The following is a 22204-nucleotide window of genomic DNA, read 5'->3' as shown; positions in this document are numbered from 1 at the left end:
GTGCACAGGTGTGCCTTAGACTGCCCACAATAAAAGGCCACTCTGAAAGGTGCAGTTTTATCACACAGCACAATGCCACAGATGTCGCAAGATTTGAGGGAGCGTGCAATTGGCATGCTGACAGCAGGAATGTCAACCAGAGCTGTTGCTCGTGTATTGAATGTTCATTTCTCTACCATAAGCCGTCTCCAAAGGCGTTTCAGAGAATTTGGCAGTACATCCAACCAGCCTCACAACCGCAGACCACGTGTAACCACACCAGCCCAGGACCTCCACATCCAGCAAGTTCACCTCCAAGATCGTCTGAGACCAGCCACTCAGACAGCTGCTGAAACAATCGGTTTGCATAACCAAAGAATTTCTGCACAAACTGTCAGAAACTGTCTCAGGGAAGCTCATCTGCATGCTCGTCGTCCTCATCGGGGTCTCGACCTGACTCCAGTTCGTCGTCGTAACCGATTTGAGTGGGCAAATGCTCACATTCGCTGCCGTTTGGCACGTTGGAGAGGTGTTCTCTTCACGGATGATGCGAAGGAGATGTGTTGCACTGCATGAGGCAAATGGTGGTCACACCAGATACTGACTGGTATCCCCCCCCCAGTAAAACAAAACTGCACCTTTCAGAGTGGCCTTTTATTGTGGGCAGTCTAAGGCACACCTGTGCACTAATCATGGTGTCTAATCAGCATCTTGATATGGCACACCTGTGAGGTGGGATGGATTATCTCAGCAAAGGAGAAGTGCTCACTATCACAGATTTAGACTGGTTTGTGAACAATATTTGAGGGAAATGGTGATATTGTGTATGTGGAAAAAGTTTTAGATCTTTGAGTTAATCTCATGCAAAATGGGAGCAAAACCAAAAGTGTTGCGTTTATATTTTTGTTGAGTGGGTGATTCTTAGACTACGGGCACTTATTATGTCCTTTGATCATATTGTATGAAAAACAGAAAAAAGGGGAAATTTCACACTTTTATAGTTATCTTTACAATGAAAGTGTGTTAAGAAATTTGTTCTAGTAGTCTATGATGACTTTTTCACCTTTTTTCAGCATCATTATATGCAAATATTGCCGTTTTGTGCTTGTCCCACACCCAGACTTTTGATCTTCAATGATAAAGAAACGTTTTTTCTAATGTTTTAAAATATCTCTGAATAAAATATCAGTAAAATAATCAAAACATAATTGGGGTATTCAATGTCATACAACTGTTGTGATTTTTTTAAACAAAATGTAGTTGTCCCACACTATTGCCGTAATTTCCACCACAACACTGTAATGTCCCTTTAAACAGTTTGTATGAAAAATTGTTTGGGTAGTTTCTATGGAGATAAACAGTGACATCAGAGCACATGTATATAGCGCCAAATCACAACAAACAGTTGCCCCAAGGCGCTTTATATTGTAAGGCAATGGTGTGCTGGAAATTACATTTACAAGGCCAATAGTGCCCATAGTTAAAGAATCACCCATATATACACACATACATACACACATACATATATATATGCACAACCGTGGGTATTTTGGGAACCCTGAAAAATTTTTGTAGGTCACAAATGTTGTCCTATCTTCACAAAAATGGGTAGAACTGACATTCGGAGAAAGCCTCACAATTCTTTCTTTGTGGTCATTTGACTTTGAAAGCGGTCATCCATCAAAGCCAACTGAAAACAAGAAGTGAGATCATATCTCAGCAAGTCTCTGATGTATCAAAACCAAATTTGGTATGCGGGCTCGGGACTCCACTGTGAGGAAGGCAGCGGATGTAAATTAATTAATAAATAATAAGCAAAGAGTTGCCATGTTTCAACAAAGAAACTTTCTAGATTTAAGAAGAGCCTGGGTGTCACAGAATGATGCCATTTTACACAGGCAATTAATCAAATCTCTTCCACATGGGTAGAGTTTAGTGTACTTCTTCACGACCTGTAGTTCCTACCAAACAGCTCCTTGGCTTTAATCGCCAGAATTAGAATGAAAACAAAAATAATCAAATGAGACTGAATCTATCCAGAAAAGATGCCCAAGCCACCTCAACTGGCTCCTTTTGACGTGGAGGAGCAGCGGCTCGACTCCGAGCTCCTCCAGAGTGACCGAGCTCCTCACCCTATCTCTAAGGGAGCGCCCAGCCACCCTGCGGAGGAAACTCATCTCGGCCGCTTGTACTCGCGAGCTCGTTCTTTTGGTCATGAGCCAAATCTCATGACCATAGGTGAGGGTCGGAACGTAGATCGATCGCTAAATCAAGAGCTTTACCCCCCTACTCAGCTCTCTCTTCACCACGACGGTCCGATACAGCGACCGCATCACTGCAGATGCTGCACCGATCCGTCTATTGATCTCACGCTCCATCCGTCCCTCACTCGTGAACAAGACCCCGAGATACTTAAACTCCTCCACTTGAGGCAAGGACACTCCACCGACCTGAAGAGGGCAAAGCACCTTTTTCCAGTCGAGAACCATGGCCTCAGATTTGGAGGCGCTGATTTTCATCCCGGACGCTTCACACTCGGCTGCAAACTGCCCCAGTGCACGCTGAAGGTCCCGATTTGACGAAGCCAACAGAACCACATCGTCTGCAAACAGCAGAGACGAGATTCTGTGGTTCCCAAACCAGACCCCCTCTACACCCTGGCTGCGCCTAGAAATTCTGTCCATAAAGATAATGAACAGAACCGGTGACAAAGGGCAGCCCTGGCGGAGGCCAACGTGCACTGGACACAGGTTTAACTTACTACCGGCAATGCGAACCAAGCTCTTGCTGCGGTCATACAGGGACCGGATACCTTTAGCAAAGGACCCGGGACCCCGTACTCCCGGAGCACCCCCCACAGGGTGCCCCGAGCGACACGGTTGAACGCCTTCTCCAGATCTACAAAGCACATGTGGACTGGTTGGGCGAACTCCCATGAACCCTCGAGCACTCGATGGAACGTGTAGAGCTGGTCCAGTGTACCGCGACCAGGACGAAAACCACACTGCTCCTCCTGAATCCGAGGTTTGACTATCGGTCGAATTCTCCTCTCCAGTACTCTGGAATAGACCTTACTGTTGAGGCTGAGGAGTGTGATCCCCCTGTAGTTGGAACACAACCTCCGGTCCCCCTTCTTAAACAGAGGGACCACCACCCCGGTCTGCCAATGCAGAGGCACTGTCCCCGACCGCCACGCGATGTTGCAGAGGCGTGTCAGCCAAGACAGTCCCACAACATCCAGAGACTTAAGGTACTCAGGACGGATATCATCCACCCCAGGAGCCTTGCCACCAAGGAGCTTTCTAACCACCTCGGTGACTTTGGCCTGGGTAATGGATGAGTCTGCCTCTGAGTCCCCAGTCTCTGCTATCTCTTCGGAAGACGTGATGATGGGATTGAGGAGATCCTCGAAGTATTCCTTCCACCGCCCGACAACATCCCCAGTCAGGGTCAACAGCTCCCCACCCGCACCGTAGACAGTGCTGGTGGAGAGCTGCTTCCGCCACCTGAGGCGTCGGACGGTTTGCCAGAATTTCTTCGAGGCCGACCGATAGTCCTCCTCCATGGCCTCCCCGAACTCCTCCCAGACCCGAGTTTTTGCCTCTGCGACCACACGGGCTGCGGCACGCTTGGCCTGCCGGCACCTGTCAGCTGCCTCCGTGGTCCCACCTACCAACAAAAACAAGTAGGACTCCTTCAGCTTGACGGCATCCCTTACTTCCAGCATCCACCACCGGGTTCAGGGATTGCCGCCGCGGCAGGCACCAGAGACCCTGTGACCACAGATACGAGCGGCCGCATCGACAATGGAGGTGGAGAACATGGTCCACTCGGACTCCATCTCTCCAACCTCCCCTGGGATCTGGGAGAAGCTCTCCCGGAGGTGGGAGTTGAAGACCTCGCTGACAGAGGGTTCCGCCAGTTGTTCCCAGCAGACCCTCACAATACATTTGGCCCTGCCAGGTCTGACCGGCTTCCTCCCCTCCCAGCAGATCCAACTCACCACCAGGTGGTGATCGGTCGACAGCTCAGCCCCTCTCTTCACTCGAGTGTCCGAGACACGTGGCCGAAGGTCAGATGATATGACTACAAAGTCGATCATCGACCTCCAACTCAGGGTGTCCTGGTGCCATGTGCATTTATGGACACCCTTGTGCTCAAACATGGTGTTCGTGATGGACAAACTGTGACTAGCACAGAAGTCCAACAAACTGAACACCACTCGGGTTCAGATCGGGGAGGCCGTGCTTCCTAATCACCCCCCTCCAGGTCTCACTGTCACCGCCCACGTGGGTGTTGAAATCCCCCAGGAGAACAATGGAGTCCCCAGTCAGAGCGCTATCTAGTACCCTTCCCAGGGACTCCAAGAAGGTCGGGTACTCTGCACTGCCGCTCGGCCCGTAGGCCGAGACAACAGTGAGAGACCTGTCCCCAACCCGAAGGCGTAGGGACGTGACCCTCTCATTCACCGGAGTGAACTCCAACACATGGCGACTGAGCTGGGGAGCAATAAGCAATGTGACCCCAGCTCTCTGCCTCTCCCCATGGGCAACGCCAGAAAAGTGGAGCATCCAGCCCCTCTCCAGCAGTTGCTTACCAGAGCCCAAACTGTGCGTGGAGGTGAGCCCGACCATCTCTAGTCGGTATCTCTCAACCTCCCGCACAAGCTCAGGGTTCTTCCCCCCCAGCGAGGTGACATTCCACGTGCCAACAGCCAGGGGCTGTGAGCGCGGACCAGGCCACTGGGCCACCCACCCTTGACCGCCACCCAATCCTCTCTGCACCCGACCCCCATGGCCCCCACTGCAGGTGGTGAACCCACAGGAGGGCGGGCCACATCGCTCTTTCGGGCTGAGCCCGGCCAGGCCCCATGGGCTAAGGCTCAACCACCAGGCGCTCGCGCGCAAGCCCCAACCCCAGGCCTGGCTCCAAGGTGGGGCCCCGGCTCCGCCATACCGGGCGACATCTCGGTCATTGATTTTTTACTGGTCATGGGAGCTTCTGAACTGCCCTTAGTCTGACCCGTCACCTAGGACCTGTTTGCCTTGGCAGACCCTAAAAGGAGCACAAAGCCCCCAACAACATAGCTCCTAGGATCATCCGGGTACGCAAACTCCCCCACCACGATAAGGTGGCAGCTAGAGGGGGAGCATAACGATTCCAAAAAGGTATAAGTTGGACTATCTATGACTAAATGTTCTGGAGTTATGGGGTAAAAACAGCAAAAATTGTGACAAAGGTCAGTTTCAGTTTGTACAGAGGTCAAGTTAAAGTTGCTCCAATTTTTGGAAAAAATATGCAAGTTATTGTTTGGGTTAATAGGGTTCTAAAAAGGAAAAGTGTTGGGCTTGAGACCAGAGGATCCTTGGTTCAAATCCCAGCCCGACCGGAAAATCACTTAGGGCCCTTAATCCCCTAGTTGCTCCCGATGTTTAGTGGGCGCCTTGCATGGCAGCAGCCCGACATCGGGGTGAATGTGAGGCATTGATGTGTAAAGTGCTTTGAGCGTCTGATGTAGATGGAAAAGCACTATATAAATGCAGTCCATTCACATGTCATAGAATCCAATGGGCGTCAACCTTGTTTGACCTTTACTTTGGAAACCAAACATTCAACAGTCAAAACTATTCCATATATGAATCCTTTTATTTCAACCAATAATCTGCATGTTTTTTTTTTCTGAAATTGGAGCAACTTTAACTTTTGACCCCTGTACAAACTGAAACTGACCTTTGCCACCATTTTGCTGTTTTACCCCATAACTCCAGAACATTCAGTAATAGATAGTCCAACTTATACCTTTTTGGAATTGTTATGATCAGACAAATAATGTGGTATAGATTATAACATGAATGGAGCATTTTTAAATTTTGACCTCTGTGTAACCCTTCATTGACCCCTAACTGGCTAGAGCTGCCACCCTGGGATTGTTGTCATACATTTTTGTGTAGGCCATGATACACTGAGGCTGGATTCTATGTGTTGTTTCCTCACCTTAAGTGGTATAGATTAGTTCAAAATTGATGACTGGTTCATGGACTAATATAGGCAACATGAGTAAAAGAACACTTACCGTGGTACTGCCTCTGGCAGATGTTGTCCTGAGAACCACCTCTCACCCATGCATCATTACCGTCCTGCTTGGCTACAGCTTTGCCATTACTGACCACTAGTCCCATCTGATAGACGGTGTAAACCGCCTCATCCTGACACCGCCACCACAGCAGGTTGGTAGAACTGCAATCGATTAGGGACAATGTCTTGGTGCGGACCTCCAAGCCGAGGCAGAGGGATGTGGCCACATGGAAAAGGCGGTGACCGGAACCCCATTTCCACTGGTGAGAGCTGCTACTCGAGTCACAGGAGGTGAGGTCCAACACTGCCGGACGCTCTGCCACCAAGCACTTGCCTGTCGCGGAGTGCTGAATAGTGAACGTATCCTCATCTGAGATAATGGAGCAGATATCACACATTAGAGGCTGAAAATACACTCACTTTGACGTCTCACTGAAGTATTTTCCCCCCCAAAAAAGACCGTCTTCTAACAACAAATCCAACAATAACAGCATTAATTTATGATATAGTTTACGAGAAAGAACTTTGGGCATTTTTAAAAGCCAAATGTTTATTTCACAATTGTGATTAAAGGCCTCCTGAACAATCTACATCAGGGTCATTTTATTCATACACAGCACTTGTCTAGGCTAGTTCTGTGTAAGCTAAGGGCGAGAGCCTTCTGATATTTTGCATGTGCATAAGGGCCCCTTCACACATAGTATGAATAAGTCCAAATCAGGGCAAATCACAGCGCAACAGCTCGTATGAGTGAACCACGAAAACATTGAGCCGCCGGCCAGGTGTGACCAATCCCATTGAGATGGTTTTGTGAACAACACCGTCGCAGCGGGAACACAATGTGAGCAGCGGGAGCATGTGTAACCACATTGCACAGCTGCTGTGAAAAAAAAATACATGCCACTCATGGGATTCGAACCTGCAATTTACAAAAGCTCTGAATGCCAGCCACAAACTTTACCACTGCATTACCATCGCTGTCATATAAAATGTGATGAAAAATGCCTGAAATCAACAAGGAGATAAATGTATTTAAAAAAAACAAAACACACACCATAAAAAAACACCACATTTTATTGAATCCCTCTTATCAAGCGGACAATACAAGTATGAACCGTCTGTTTCTCTGTAGATGACTCATGGTCACAGACGTACAGTCATGAAATTACATGAATGAGAAGCAGGGCACTCTTATGTCCACATCTACTAGTCCAGCGTGTCGAGCCGACCTCGAGCGTGTGTCCGGCCCTACACACATGTCTGATGGACAGCACGTCGCAGGACAGACACTGTGTCATTGGGAACAGAGATCATGTGGGTGACGTGACATTAAGATTGCCTGCTGCGTGTTATGATCTGATGGTCCGTATCACCTGGGGCAGCCTGTCAATGTGCGTGCCGTGAACTCACTCGTTTTTATGTATGTCCACATGAGGGCAGCAAGCAGACACGTGCATCGCATCACAGTGGACAGTTGTAAGTTCATGTCCGTCCAAATACTGTACATGTTCTCCAGCTGGGACGTCCAGAACCAGAGATCTCAACAGCTGTAGCTGTCGGCGCCCACACCCCCTGTCAGTTCAGCGCACACACCAATGTGTCACTGTGTCTGTGTTATGTGAGCTGTTAGTGAGTCTCTGGTCAGCAGCTGACGGGCACCTCGCTGTACTGTGTGCGCTCAGACCTGCCTGTCCGGCCCCCATGTGATCATGTCTGTACAGCATAGATAAACATTTTATGCAAGTGTGCTCAAAAGTGATCGTCTGCTGACGGTTTTAATGCTGACAGTGCAAATGGCCACACATTTTCTAAGTGCCAAGCGAGCAGTGTTGGATCTTCGTGTGTGTCATCTGGAATTTAGCCAACACCAGCTGCGAGAGGGATCAGATGTTCTCTCACAGCATACACTCTGTCTTTCAGCCGCTGATGTGCGCAAATAGTTGCATCAACAGGTGTATGAGGCGTTGGAGGCAACTCCGATTTTTCACGATTGGCATGCAATTACTCCCTCGTGCGCTTGTCGACTTAAATCGCGTTATGTGTGAAGGGGCCCTAAACCATGACCTAAACCTGTCCATGGGTGTACATTCCCAATTTGACCTTTGACCCTAACACAGGAAGCCGTTTATTTCTGCCCTTGTTGGTCTCTTTCTGTGTTCATGGACCGTTCTGCTTGGATATTTCTTCCACCTTTTCAAACCAGTGAGTCTTGTTGTCAGACACCTATTTTTGAAGGTTTTCTACAGATGACCATAGTTGATGTCGACAGAGTATAAACCCTGCCATGTTAGTTCATTTACTGCAACAAGTTTAGAGCCGTTTCTAGTAAAGCACATAGTTACGTGCACTTGTGCTGTGGTTCACCTGTGGGTTGGCTGATTTCTCAGGAGGATTATTTTAAAAGTTTTCAAATTCATTTCACGAAAGTTGTTAGAAACATTGATGGTGGTAAAATCATTAAATTAGGATAATGATTCATGTTGGACTGTGCGTGTTTCACCACATCCCTGATCCGTTCACACTGACACCTAACCTAAAAAATAAAAATAAACCTTGATGAACATAAACAGTGAATTAATTTGGCATTACTTTGACTTTAGTCTGCAGTAACTCAACTTGTTCTCTCACAAACCAGTTTGAATAAAGTCAGTCGATGTTTTGACTAATACCAACCACTCATTCAGGACCACTGCTCAAAAACTGATTAGACAAGAACGGGAATTTTTATTTTTTGTTTTAATTTGTATGTAACATTTGAGGACCTGAAGAATGAATCATACCGTCAAGAGAAAAACAAATGATATTTCAATAGGCATGTAGCCACAAAAAAGATCATAATCTTGAATTAGGCATGCTTATAAACTATTAGTATTTGCATCCTTTCGGTTTCATTTTAAATAAACTGTTTTTAAACAGTTGCGTACGAAAAATCAAGTGGCCATTAAACCTGTTTAAGTATGTTGTATACTAGTGTGAAGTAGGTCGTAAACTCAGCCACTTGGGGATAAGTCAGTGCATTCCAGTGGTGGCCCTGATAAATAGGTGGTGGTGGGGCTCAAGAAAGATGTCCGGTGAAAATCGAGCCAAATTAAAACTTGCCGATCACAATTCAAAGTTCCGTACTGGATTGATTGAGGTCTGGATTGACAATGACCAGCACTAGTACGTTTGTCAAGTAGGGTACTGGCCTGAAAATACAAATCGGTTTTTGTGAGCAATTCAGACTGCGTGGGAACTATAACAAAATATTTTTTGGCTCCGATTTTTGGTGTTCTCCACTGCACAACATGCACAAGACAAACTGTAGATAATTTCTCTGTGATTCTGGGAGCAATGAGAGAATGGTTTCATCAGCCAAGCTTTGAGAGAAAAATGCATCATCAGCTACAAAATTATTTTATATGGCATTGTGTCAAACGGGACAAAGCGCGGCATCCAGCGGAATAAAGTGGGTCGCAATGGCATGATGAATTGCATGGCTGCGCGGGGATCAAATTCGTGCCAGTGTCAAAGAGCCCTCAGCCTTGGTGCTGTTTGGTCAGAAGATCTTTAAATAAAGTGTCCAAAAAAAAAAAAAAAAAAAAAGAAGAAGAAAAAAAAAAACAAAAAAACAAAAACCCTCTTCTAACACTAGCTTCAAATTCAAATTTTTACCTTGGCAAAATTTTGCAAGGTCAAAGTTCTGTTCGAAGTGGCTTTTCATAAGTTGAAATAGAAAACAAAATATAGATCAAAAGGGCTTTTTAATGTTGAAAAGAATCAAATATCCGCTAAATCCACAATACGGATCAGATGCAGATCAAACTTGGTCTATTCATTGAGCGCGCCAGTTTGCACCTCATTGTCACAAATGAGTGATTGAGGCACTTTTAATTGAGATATAATGCAAAATGTACATCAAATGGGGTCTTCAATGTTAAATTCAAACGTCCACAAAATCTACAATCCGGTGTTGCAGACCGAACGAATTGGCATGCTGACAGCAGGAATGTCAACCAGAGCTGTTGCTCGTGTATTGAATGTTCATTTCTCTACCATAAGCCGTCTCCAAAGGTGTTTCAGAGAATTTGGCAGTACATCCAACCAGCCTCACAACCGCAGACCACGTGTAACCACACCAGCCCAGGACCTCCACATCCAGCATGTTCACCTCCAAGATCGTCTGAGACCAGCCACTCGGACAGCTGCTGAAACAATCGGTTTGCATAACCAAAGAATTTCTGCACAAACTGTCAGAAACCTTCTCAGGGAAGCTCATCTGCATGCTCGTCGTCCTCATCGGGGTCTCGACCTGACTCCAGTTCGTCGTCGTAACCGACTTGAGTGGGCAAATGCTCACATTCGCTGGCGTTTGGCACGTTGGAGAGGTGTTCTCTTCACAGATGAATCCCGGTTCACACTGTCCAGGGCAGATGGCAGACAGCGTGTGTGGCGTCATGTGGGTGAGCGGTTTTCTGATGTCAATGTTGTGGATCGAGTGGCCCATGGTGGCGGTGGGGTTATGGTATGGACGAAGAACACAGGTGCATTTTATTGATGACATTTTGAATGCACAGAGATACTGTGACGAGATCCTGAGGCCCACTGTTGTGCCATACATCCAAGAACATCACCTCATGTTGCAGCAGGATAATGCACGGCCCCATGTTGCAAGGATCTGTACACAATTCTTGGAAGCTGAAAATGTCCCAGTTCTTGCATGGCCGGCATACTCACCGGACATGTCACCCATTGAGCATGTTTGGGATGCTCTGGACCGGCGTATACGACAGCGTGTACCAGTTCCTGCCAATATCCAGCAACTTCGCACAGCCATTGAAGAGGAGTGGACCAACATTCCACAGGCCACAATTGACAACCTGATCAACTCTATGCGAAGGAGATGTGTTGCACTGCATGAGGCAAATGGTGGTCACACCAGATACTGACTGGTATCCCCCCCCCCAATAAAACAAAACTGCACCTTTCAGAGTGGCCTTTTATTGTGGGCAGTCTAAGGCACACCTGTGCACTAATCATGGTGTCTAATCAGCATCTTGATATGGCACACCTGTGAGGTGGGATGGATTATCTCAGCAAAGGAGAAGTGCTCACTATCACAGATTTAGACTGGTTTGTGAACAATATTTGAGGGAAATGGTGATATTGTGTATGTGGAAAATGTTTTAGATCTTTGAGTTCATCTCATACAAAATAGGAGCAAAACCAAAAGTGTTGTGTTTATATTTTTGTTGAGTGTACATTAAATGGGGTTTTCAATGTTAAATTAAATGGCCACAAAATCTGTAATCTGGATCAGATCCGGGTTAAACTTTGTCAGTCTATAAACGATACCATCCTACACAACATTGTCAAATATGAAAAATTTTGTAGTTATTTCAGCACTGCCATGAATTAAACAGCTCCTCCCCTCTTGTCTGATGCAATGATGAGGCATGTTGAATTGTAGACTGTTGTGCACATGCAATTCAGAGCTGCGGTGTTAAATCTAGATTCTTGACCGCTTAAAAAATTTCTAATAATACAATACAATAATACAATAACCCGTCATTTATTTGACTGTAAAATGCAACACGTTGGTAAAATCTATACAGACCTCATAGTGTGGGTGGGCGCGTGCATGTGTGTGATCGCGCACATACGCCTAATAACTAGTTAACATGTGTGTAGGGCCAGTTAATATGGGTTGGCGCAAGTATACATCACTTCCGGCGAAGTGGCGAATCCAAAGTTGAGAACTCGTACTTCCGTGACTGGCCGCCTGATGAAAACAAGCTCGGACTGCATTGATGTTCTATTAAAATCAGCTGGTTTTGTTTTGTCTCTAACTTGTTTCTAACAACCAGCTGATAGCTATCATTGCCTGAAATGAGATGTATACACCAAGCTGACCTGAAAGGAACCACTGTACATTAAACTGACTTTATTGACAAATCTGACCCCTTTGAAAAGTGATCAAATTACAGGAAAATTCAGTAAGGTATGTCTTTTAGAATATATTCCATTTCTAAGGTAGAACTCTGCTAGTGTATACTAAGGTATATCTAAATATCTACAAAAGGAAGAGTATAATAGAGTAAAGTAGAGCCACTTAGATGCCTGGTCTTGAGAACCAGGGATGGTAGGTTTGTATTTGTACTCAGTTCGGTGATGTTTTCATGTCCAAAAAATGGCCACCAGAGGACAGTCATGTAAAGTCTGCCCCGACCCATATCTTGTAGTTCAATTGGTTTAATCAGTTTAGTTAACTGCCATGTTGCCATTACCGTGAGTGATGTCTTTCACCACCATCTCTGTGGGTGTGTAAAAATAGAAGCACCTGCTTGCTGCAGAATACAGAAAAGACAAAAAAGCTCTACCTGCTGAGGTTGCTACACCACTGGAACTGTGTTATGAATAAAAATAATAACTGAAAAAAATGAATATAAAACGAATATCCACCAGGTTGTTATTGTAAATAAGAAATTTTTTTTCTTAATAACTTACCTGGTTAAATAAAGGTTAAATCAAATCAAAAATAACTAACAAACTGGTAACAGTGTCAGACCAAGAGCCAAAATAAGGTCAATATCGACGCTGAGAGCAGCAGCCACGCGCACAAGACTGCGTGATTAGTGTGAAATATAAAGTAGACGAAACATTAGCTTTTCCAAAATAGAATTAAGCCTGTCCTCTAGCAGCGTTCTTAATTTACAGAGTAAACAGGGACACAAACGTGCAGCAGCATGAGTGCGCACTTTGTGTGTTGCGTTCAAGGACATAACGACGAGCTTGATTTTGATCGCGCCTCCGCATGTGGCCGAACAGGTTTCTGTCTATTGTGTTTGATCTGGATTCCGAGGGAGTTCATATACAGCTAAGATGGATTGCAACGAGAGAAAATGTTTTTTTTTTTTTTTTTTAAATCTACGTAGTTGTGAATATTATTAGAGGGTTGTGTTCATTACTTACCAGAAGTTGTAAGTTTAGCGAGTGAAATCCCAAAGGAAGCTGTTGTTATCCACACGATGGCCAAACAAAGTGTGTCTCTGGGTGTTTTCCACATGGTCAGCGCAGCCTCTTGTTCTTCATCAAGTGTTCACTTCTTCATGTAGGCCGATCAACCAGTAAACTCAAAACTGAAAGTGTGCAGATCGCTGAAAAGGCTTCTGACAAACTGTCAGACTGCACAGTGACGCTCCCACTCAGCCGTCAAGCTAAATGCTCGCCACCGACATCCGGTTTAGCCTACAAAGTAAAATCCACTTAAAACCTATTGCGTCACAAGTCGTTTGAAAATATTTACTTCAAAGTAAACCAGAGATTTTGAATACATATTTGACTATTTAAAATCAACTTATATAAATTAAATAAAACATACACAATTTTTTTTTCTTTCCAGAATTTAAATTGCCCACCACTTTCCGATGCCGGCATGAGGTTCTAAACCTGATGTCTCAGGTGCTTCTCAACCTTGCAGATTACTTCATTTGAAATGGTTTGGGATTAGGGCAAGGGGTTTGAGTTTTCTGAACTGCATAGTAAGCAAGTCCCTTTGGCATTTCCCCTTTTTCACTCAGGGTGACCACAGCATGTTGATGTGGCACAACTTTTACACCACGTGCCCTTCCTGACGTAACTCTGTATTTGAGAAGGAGCAGGAGTGGAGGTGGATTTGAACTGGCAACTTTCTACTCTGTAAACAAGCACACTTCTCCACTTCTCCACCAGCCCAAACTGCATAAAAGTGTGAAAATTTGAACAACACTTCCATTTCTAGACTTTGGCTTTGCACACTTGCAGGAAATATTGTGCTGTGGCAGAATTCCGATGTGGTCAGAGGCTACACCTTTCTGCTTGATGTAACAAGTAAAAATATATTTGAAACACAGACTGATTCCTTGCACTATTCCTACAAATACCCTGAGGCATATCAGACCCATACATATACCCAGATACCGTAGAGTGGAGTTCATGAGCATGTACGATTCCCCCTGGATGAGGCACCAGGGCATCACTGTTCACTTCTCTAGTTGAGGCTGGTGGGTTGACTGGGACTATGGAGATGAAATGTCTTGTCCAAGGACAGATCGTCATGGCAATCCCTTGGTAGTGAGGAAGATAGTCTCTTGATCGATTCCCGGAGTGGATAGAAAATATGCATCCACAGTCAATCTAGACACATCTGTGTGTGGGTTCCTTTAACATGAGAATGTTGTTGCACGCCGATAAATACACGATCCTTGGCAGATCCTTAGCCTGGTCTGATGGTTGGTAAACCCCAGGTGATCTGGGTCTGAAGACCTGCTTCAGCCTTCATCTGCTTTCACAGCCTTTGACTTACAAGCCACCACCTCTTTCACCTGATCTGTACTTGAGGATTTCTTGTTTCACCAGAGCTTTGTTAACTGGCTCATGTTCAGGGTTCCTGTTTGGCCTACACAGTTACTGTAGCGGCCACGGCAGCACACAAGGTCCCCACCATATTTCACACCAACAGGCGATCCCCTACTTGATTCATTGCCCAGGTGTCACAACGCGGACGAGGGGCTGGGTTTTGACACCCACAGACAGATAGTCAATTGTGTCGGTAGCATGGCCCAAGCAGAGGGTCCCCCCCATTTGAGTCTGGTCTGCTTGAGGTTTCTTCCTCAAATCATCAGAGGGAGTTTTTCCTTACCACTGTTGCCTGTGTGCTTGCTCTAGGGGTTGGTAAGGTTAGACCTTACTTGTGTGAAGCTCCTTGAGGCAGCTTTGTTGTGATTTGGTGCTATATAAATTAAACAAATTGGGAGAGTCAGAAGCATGGAATTGAGCCAGTCTATAAACTGGCGCCACAGAACCACCTGCTGTGTTTTACCAGGAATAAAGCTGTAGTGTAGCGCTGCTAGATATTTGGAACCATAAGATATATGACAATGTGTCAAAGCCAGTTAATATAGTTCTGTGCAATGCTTTAATTTTGAAGGAGAAGTCGTGGGTCTTCTTGTTTGGTTTGTGTTCTGCATTGGTAACTTGACGTTATTCAAAAAGCAGGTGTACGGGGACATTTAGCAAATTATCACACAGACTTCACGACCACTTCGGGGCGCAGCGAGTGCTGCACCGACACAAAACAAAGACAAAACTGCAAAATTACGTTGCACAACAATAAGTTTCTTTATTGCTCTCAAGAAGTTCTGAGTAACAGCATTTGGACTTGCGGCCTCCTTCCTAACAAATCGCGCATGCGCAGTGTACAACGGCGCATACAAAACAAAACCTTGAACTCAGTAAAGACAAATAAAAGTATTTAGTGACTTTGAAATGTATCCATCCGGTGACTTGTCTAAAATCTAAACGTATGTCTTTTTTTCCACCAAGTATTTACGTAGTTTAGGACGTGTTTAATTTACACTTGGGTTTGAAACTGAGTTTATAACATTTAGTTTTGCCTGCAACTGTGCATACGTGATTTATATGAAATAAAATGCAATAATTACTTTATTAAGAAGGTTATTGCCGTATGACATCAGTAATAACAATAATAATGATAAGGTTTTTGTGCAAAACCTTTGAATGATTGTTGTGATATACCTTTTTTTGGTTGTTTTCATCCATTTGTTTGTGAACAGCCTGGAACATAGGTTTTCATATATTGTTATGAAATTTTTACTGAGGATTTATATCCTGATACTAGGCAAGAACTAATTAAATTTTCAAGGTCATGGGTCAAAGAGCAATGTCAGGAGAAATCTTGGAAAAATCCCTATCTTTAACACTGAAAAAAAAAAATCATAACTGTCAAAAAAAGATCAAATTTCTTTCATATTTGAGAGATTTATGTAGGATGGTATCCTTTGTTGACTGACAAAGTTTGATCTGCATCTGATCCATATTGCAGATTTAGCGATATTTGGTTTTAACATCTTCAACCGCTTACTCCAATTAAGGGTCATTGATTTTAACATTGAACTGCCCTTTTGATCAATATTTTGTGTTATATTTTAGCTTATGACAAGCCACTTCTAACAGGACTTTGACCTTGAAAATCTTGTCCAAAGTAAAAATTTGTGGAATTGGAAACTACTGTTGGCAGAGGTTTGCACTCTATGAGCGCAGTACTCGGTTTTTTTTTTTTTTTTTTCCGGACATACCTTTTTTTGTCATAATGTTTTTGTGTCCATCTTCTCATTTGTCTAAAGCATGTGGCTGAAAAAGTGAATATTTTAATGTATTTTATTCAATTGTGAGATCATGCTGTGTTTTTTTTTGCATTACAATTAGAGTATAACTGTACAAGAAATCATATAAAGAAACCTGGATTTTTTTTTTTTTTTTTTTTGCTAGATGTCAAACATGTAAAAGCCCAAGGGTGTGATTATATGTAATAGGTAGTGATGCTGCATATGTTGTTCAGAGTAATTTTTGCAGGATTTATAAGGAACTTACTTAAATATTATTCATAAAAATGCCTATTATGTCTTAAATGCAAATCACATTGTCAGCTGTTCATATCAAATAATTCCTTCCACTATAATGTGCACTCCTGCACGTAGTTTTTACAAATCAAACGTTTTCCATTTTTTCAGTTTCTGTTGTACTCAGTAAACATCCTTAATACAAGTTAAAATAAGGTATTTCTCCTTTTATTAGCCAACAAAGCAGACTGAGCTGTAATGATTTTTTTTTTTCTGTGAACATAGCAGCTGTTATGAATTATTGATGTCCTCCTAAGGTCTGATGCTTTCAGAGGACCGGCCATTAAATGCACTTTACTTTATTTTTCCATTAGTGTCATGCTTTCAAGTACAGATATCCTTACACTGAGTACACACAAAATTATCAACCCTGTAAAAATAAATACTAATTGTGCATTTTGTAATTGTTGAGCTGTGACGCTGTTAATATAGTTTATGTTTCTAAAATGTTTAAATTCTGTATGTGTAAATGTGGAGATAGTACTACAAAAACCCTTTAAAAATAATTCTGTCATATGCAGTTGTGCTCAGAAGTCCATATAACTACCTTTGCAATGTTGGGCTTTCAAGTAATTTCTTTGTACTGTCCTTTTTCTCTGGTCAGAAAACTTGCATGACATATTTTTACCAGAAAGAAAACCTCCGGACTTGGAACACGTTTTAATGTATTTGGGCATTTCTAATTTCAGCACAGGATTGATATATACAGGGTCCAAAACACACCTAATATTTGATTGAATGCTCTTTAATTTCTTTTTGACCAGACAGTTGTGGTAGCCATCTGCAAAGTGGTGGCAGAATTCCAGTTGGATATTTTAAAACTCCCAAAGTGGTAGCTTTCAAATAATTTGGGTGGTTTCATGTCACAAGCCCAACCTTTCAGCACAATCCATACAATTTTGATTAGGTCGGCCATTGGAAAGGCCATTCCAAAAATGTAATGCTGGCCTGCTTGATCCATTCCACAACCAGCTTTGATGTTTTGTGGTCATTGTCGCAATCATTGGAACACCCAATGTTGTCCAAGTTTCAATCATCCAGCTGAGAGATGGACAACAGCGTGCAATGAAAGGTCAAGACTGTGCATGTTTTCTTTGCAACTGATCACCAAAGCAGGTGATTTTACTGATCAACTCTCAACTTAATGACCTGATCATCAGTGAAATCACCTGCTGAGGTGATTCATACCAAGGAGCACCTGCACTATCTTAAACCTTCATGGCCAACCTTTGTTTGGCATGAAGGTTGGGTTTGAGGTTTTACTTATTCCATCCATGTTGTGCGACACACAAGTTCCATGAACAACAAAACAGCTCCAGAGCACGATGGTCACAGTGAATACAGTGTTCCTATGGTTGAATGTCTCACTTTATTCCTTCAAAAATACCTCTGGTCACTGGCGCCAAACAACTCACCCTGACAATTGGACTTGTAACAGTCTGGATGGTCCTTTTGGTTTATGGTCTGGAGCACAAAGTGTCCTCTTTTTTTTTTCAAAAAAAAAAAAAAAAAAAGATTCAGAATACTGATTCGTCTGACCACAATTCACATTTTCACTGTGATGGTCCAACCCCAATGTCTCAGAGTCCAGAGAAGTTCACACTGCTTCTTGACAAGGTTAACATAGCGCTTCTTCGTGTGCACAGTAAAGTTTTAACCTCTTAAGGCCTATTTCACCAAAATCACATACCCATACATTATGATTATTTCTCAGCTTATACAAGGTCAAAAATGCAAAACTTTGAATCAGCTAAAGACAGGTCCTAGGGGATGTTGTAGATGCAAAAAAATTGAAAGTAAATAATACTTGGTAGGAGTAAATGAGGTTTTTAGCCCAAAAAATGAATTCCAATTTATGTCTTTATTTACTTGGCGTTTGAGCTGTGGCTAGTTGATATGTGACTGAAGTGGATACCTTTGTAAAGGAGGCGTCGCTTGACATTTTGATGTATAATAAGTGTATGTTGGTGTCAGCAATGGTTAGTTATGAGCGTTCAAATGTTCCAAAACGGGCCAAGTCCCCAAATTTGGGGACTCTCGGGTTTAAGTGGTAATTCTGAATCTAAGTCTGTATTGTCGTGCATTGCAAATGTTTCCCAAAGTAATCCCTTACTCATGTGGTTACATCACCTGTTGATGAATGCCTGTTCTCGGCACATTGCCCTCTGACGGATTTAAGATCCCAGGTGTTCAGCATAAACTTGCACACATGAAATTTCTCCCGATTCCTTGAATCTTTTAATGAGATTATGGACTGTAGAGGGAGAAATACGAGGTCTGTCCGTAAAGTATAGGTCCTTTTTATTTTTTTCAAAAACTATATGGATTTCATTCATATGTTTTTACGTCAGACATGCTTGAACCCTCGTGCGCATGCGTGAGTTTTTCCACGCCTGTCGGTGACGTCATTCGCCTGTGAGCACTCCTTGTGGGAGGAGTCGTCCAGCCCCTCGTCGGAATTCCTTTGTCTGAGAAGTTGCTGAGAGACTGGCGCTTTGTTTGATCAAAATTTTTTCTAAACCTGTGAGACACATCGAAGTGGACATGGTTCGAAAAATTAAGCTGGTCTTCAGTGAAAATTTTAACAGCTGATGAGAGATTTTGAGGTGATTCTGTCGCTTTAAGGACTTTTCACAGTGCGAGACGTCGCTCAGCGCTCTCAGGCGGCGTCATCAGCCTGTTTCAAGCTTAAAACCTCCACATTTCAGGCTCTATTGATCCAGGACGTCGTGAGAGAACAGAGAAGTTTCAGAAGAAGTCGGTTTCAGCATTTTATCCGGATATTCCACTGTTAAAGGAGATTTTTTTAATGAAAGACGTGCCGGCGGATTGCAGCGTCGGCTCGCAGCTGCCGCGACGCTCCGCCACAGGAAAAACACCTCTGTTGGAAGCCTTGAGGACAAGTTGGAACATGTCCAGCTGATAAACAATTTCTCATATACTCACTCCACTGAAAGCCATCAAAAGCCAACTGGATTTTAACAAATGGTTATCAACACGGAGGTGTTTTTCCTGCGTCCCGACGCGCGGACCCGTCCGCACGTCTTTCATTAAAAAAATCTCCTTTAACAGTGGAATATCCGGATAAAATGCTGAAACCGACTTCTTCTGAAACTTCTCTGTTCTCTCACGACGTCCTGGATCAATAGAGCCTGAAATGTGGAGGTTTTCAGCTTGAACAGGCTGATGACGCCGCCTGAGAGCGCTGAGCGACGTCTCGCACCGTGAAAAGTCCTTAAAGCGACAGAATCACCTCAAAATCTCTTATCAGCCGTTAAAATTTTCACTGAAAACCAGCTTAATTTTTCGAACCGTGTCCACTTCGATGTGTCTCACAGGTTTAGAAAAAATTTTGATCAAACAAAGCGCCAGTCTCTCAGCAACTTCTCAGACAAAGGAATTCCGACGAGGGGCTGGACGACTCCTCCCACAAGGAGTGCTCACAGGCGAATGACGTCACCGACAGGCATGGAAAAACTCACGCATGCGCACGAGGGTGCAAGCATGTCTGACGTAAAAACATATGAATGAAATCCATATAGTTTTTGAAAAAAATAAAAAGGACCTATACTTTATGGACAGCCCTCGTATGTACCCATTAATATTTTTTGTATTTACCACATTACTGGCACTACATTGCCCCCATCCTAGCTTTTTGGAATGTTTTGCAGGCCTGAAATGCAGGAATGGATATATATTAACAAATAAAATGAAGTTCAGCACACAAGCCATGAACTATCTTCGGTTCATACTGTCTGGATTGAAACAGAAGTCAAAGTAAAAGTGAGAATCACTGCAGGGGGGGGGGGGGGGGGGGGGGGTTTATTTGCATTTTTCATGCCATCCCAACTTCTTCAGATTTGGGGTTGCAAAAACAGCTCATAAATCCAATCACTCATTACTAATGTGTTTTTCTTAGTAGTACTGAACAGACATATCAGGTATCAACATGTGTACTTAAAAATAATAATAAAATTACAATACTGATAATGGCTGTACCAAATATACAGCTTTAAAAAGCCCTAAAATTCTAAAACACTGTTACAAAAATACTTTATAACTTCTGCTTTTGCAAATCAACAATCTGGTAAATTATGTTTTTATGTTACAACACAAGAAGACTGGAAATGAACAAAAATGAAAGTTAATTCTGAGTGTGATGAATAAACAGATTCTTTTTTCATTCATAATCCAAGTACAACTTGTCTATAATAACAAAACTTGTAAATTTGAATAATATGAAGAAAATTTGTTTGATTAATACAACCCCAATTCCAATGAAGTTGGGACATTGAGTAAAATGTAAATTAAAACAGAATACAATTATTTGCAAATCCTCTTCAACCTATATACAATTGAATACACCACAAAGACAAGATATTCAAAGTTCAAACTGATAAACTTTATTGCTTGTGTGCTAATATTTGCTCATTTTGAAATGGATGCCTGCAACACGTTTCAAAAAAGCTGGGACAATGGTATGTTTACCACTGTGTTACATCACCTTTCCTTCTAACAACACTCAATAAGTGTTTGGGGGGCACTGAGGACACTCATTGTTGAAGCTTTGTAGGTAGAATTCTTTCCCATTCTTGCTTGATGTACGACTTCAGTTGTTCAACAGTCCAGGGTCTCCGTTGTCGTATTTTGCGCTTCATAAAGCACCACTCATTTTCAATGGGTGACAGATCTGGACTGCAGGCAGGCCATTCTAGTACCTGCAGTCTTTTACTACAAAGCCATGCTGTTGTATCACGTGCAGAATGTGGCTTGGCATTGTCTTGCTGAAATAAGCAGGGATGTCCCTGAAAAAGACGTTGCTTGGATGGCAGCATGTGTTGCTCTAAAACCTGGATATACCTTTCAGCATTGATGGTGCCATGGGCACTAACATACCCCCATACCATCACAAATGCTGGCTTTTGAACTTGCGCTGGTAACAATCTGGATAATCTTTTTCCTTTTTTGCCCCGAGGACACATCTATGATTTCCAAAAACAATTTGAAATGTGGACTCATCAGACTACAGCACACTTTTCCACTTTGTGTCTGTCCATTTCAAATGAGCTCAGGACCAGAGAAGGCGGCGGTGTTTCTGGAAGTTGTTGATGTTTGGCTTTCGCTATGCATGACAGAGTTTTAACTTGCACTTGTAGATGTAGCGACGAACTGTGTTAACTGACAATGTTTTCTGAAGTGTTCCTGAGCCCACGCGGTAAGATCCTTTACACGATGTCGGTTTTTAATGCAGGGCAGCCTGAGGGATCGGAGGTCACGGGCATTCAATGTTGGTTTTCGGCCTTGCCGCTTACATGTAGAAAGTTCCAGATTCTCTGAATCCTCTGATTATATTATGGACTGTAGATGATGGAATCCCTAAATTCCTTGCAAGTGAACGTTAAGAAACATTGTTCTTAAACTGTTGGACTATTTTTTCCACGCAGTTCACAAAGTGATGATCTTCGCCCCATCTTTGCTTGTGAACGGCTGAGACTTTTTGGGATGCTCCTTTTATACCCAATCATGACACTCACCTGTTTAAAATTAGGTGTTCTTTGAGAATTCATCAGCTTTCCCAGTCTTTTGTTGCCCCGTCCCAACTTTTTTGAAACATGTTGCAGGCATCCATTTCAAAATGAGCAAATATTTTCACAAAAATAAAGTTTATCAGTTTGAACATTAAATATCTTGTCTTTGTGGTGTATTCAATT

General features: G+C 43.3%; 1 protein-coding gene across 1 annotated transcript in view; it reads right to left on the bottom strand.

Annotated features, from left to right (window-relative positions):
- ly75 (lymphocyte antigen 75) overlaps positions 1-13250 on the bottom strand; it is a 90762-nt gene extending 77512 nt beyond the window's left edge. Inside the window, 2 exon segments of the mRNA XM_034195254.1 lie at positions 6053-6424; positions 13006-13250. Coding sequence (XP_034051145.1) covers positions 6053-6424; positions 13006-13099 — 466 coding nt within the window. The 5' untranslated portion in view covers positions 13100-13250.
- Positions 13251-22204: the final 8954 nt, after the last annotated feature.

The sequence above is a fragment of the Thalassophryne amazonica genome, chromosome 2 (assembly GCF_902500255.1).
Source record: "Thalassophryne amazonica chromosome 2, fThaAma1.1, whole genome shotgun sequence".
In the NCBI taxonomy this organism is placed as follows: domain Eukaryota; kingdom Metazoa; phylum Chordata; class Actinopteri; order Batrachoidiformes; family Batrachoididae; genus Thalassophryne; species Thalassophryne amazonica.
This window is presented reverse-complemented; position numbering and strand designations above follow the sequence as displayed.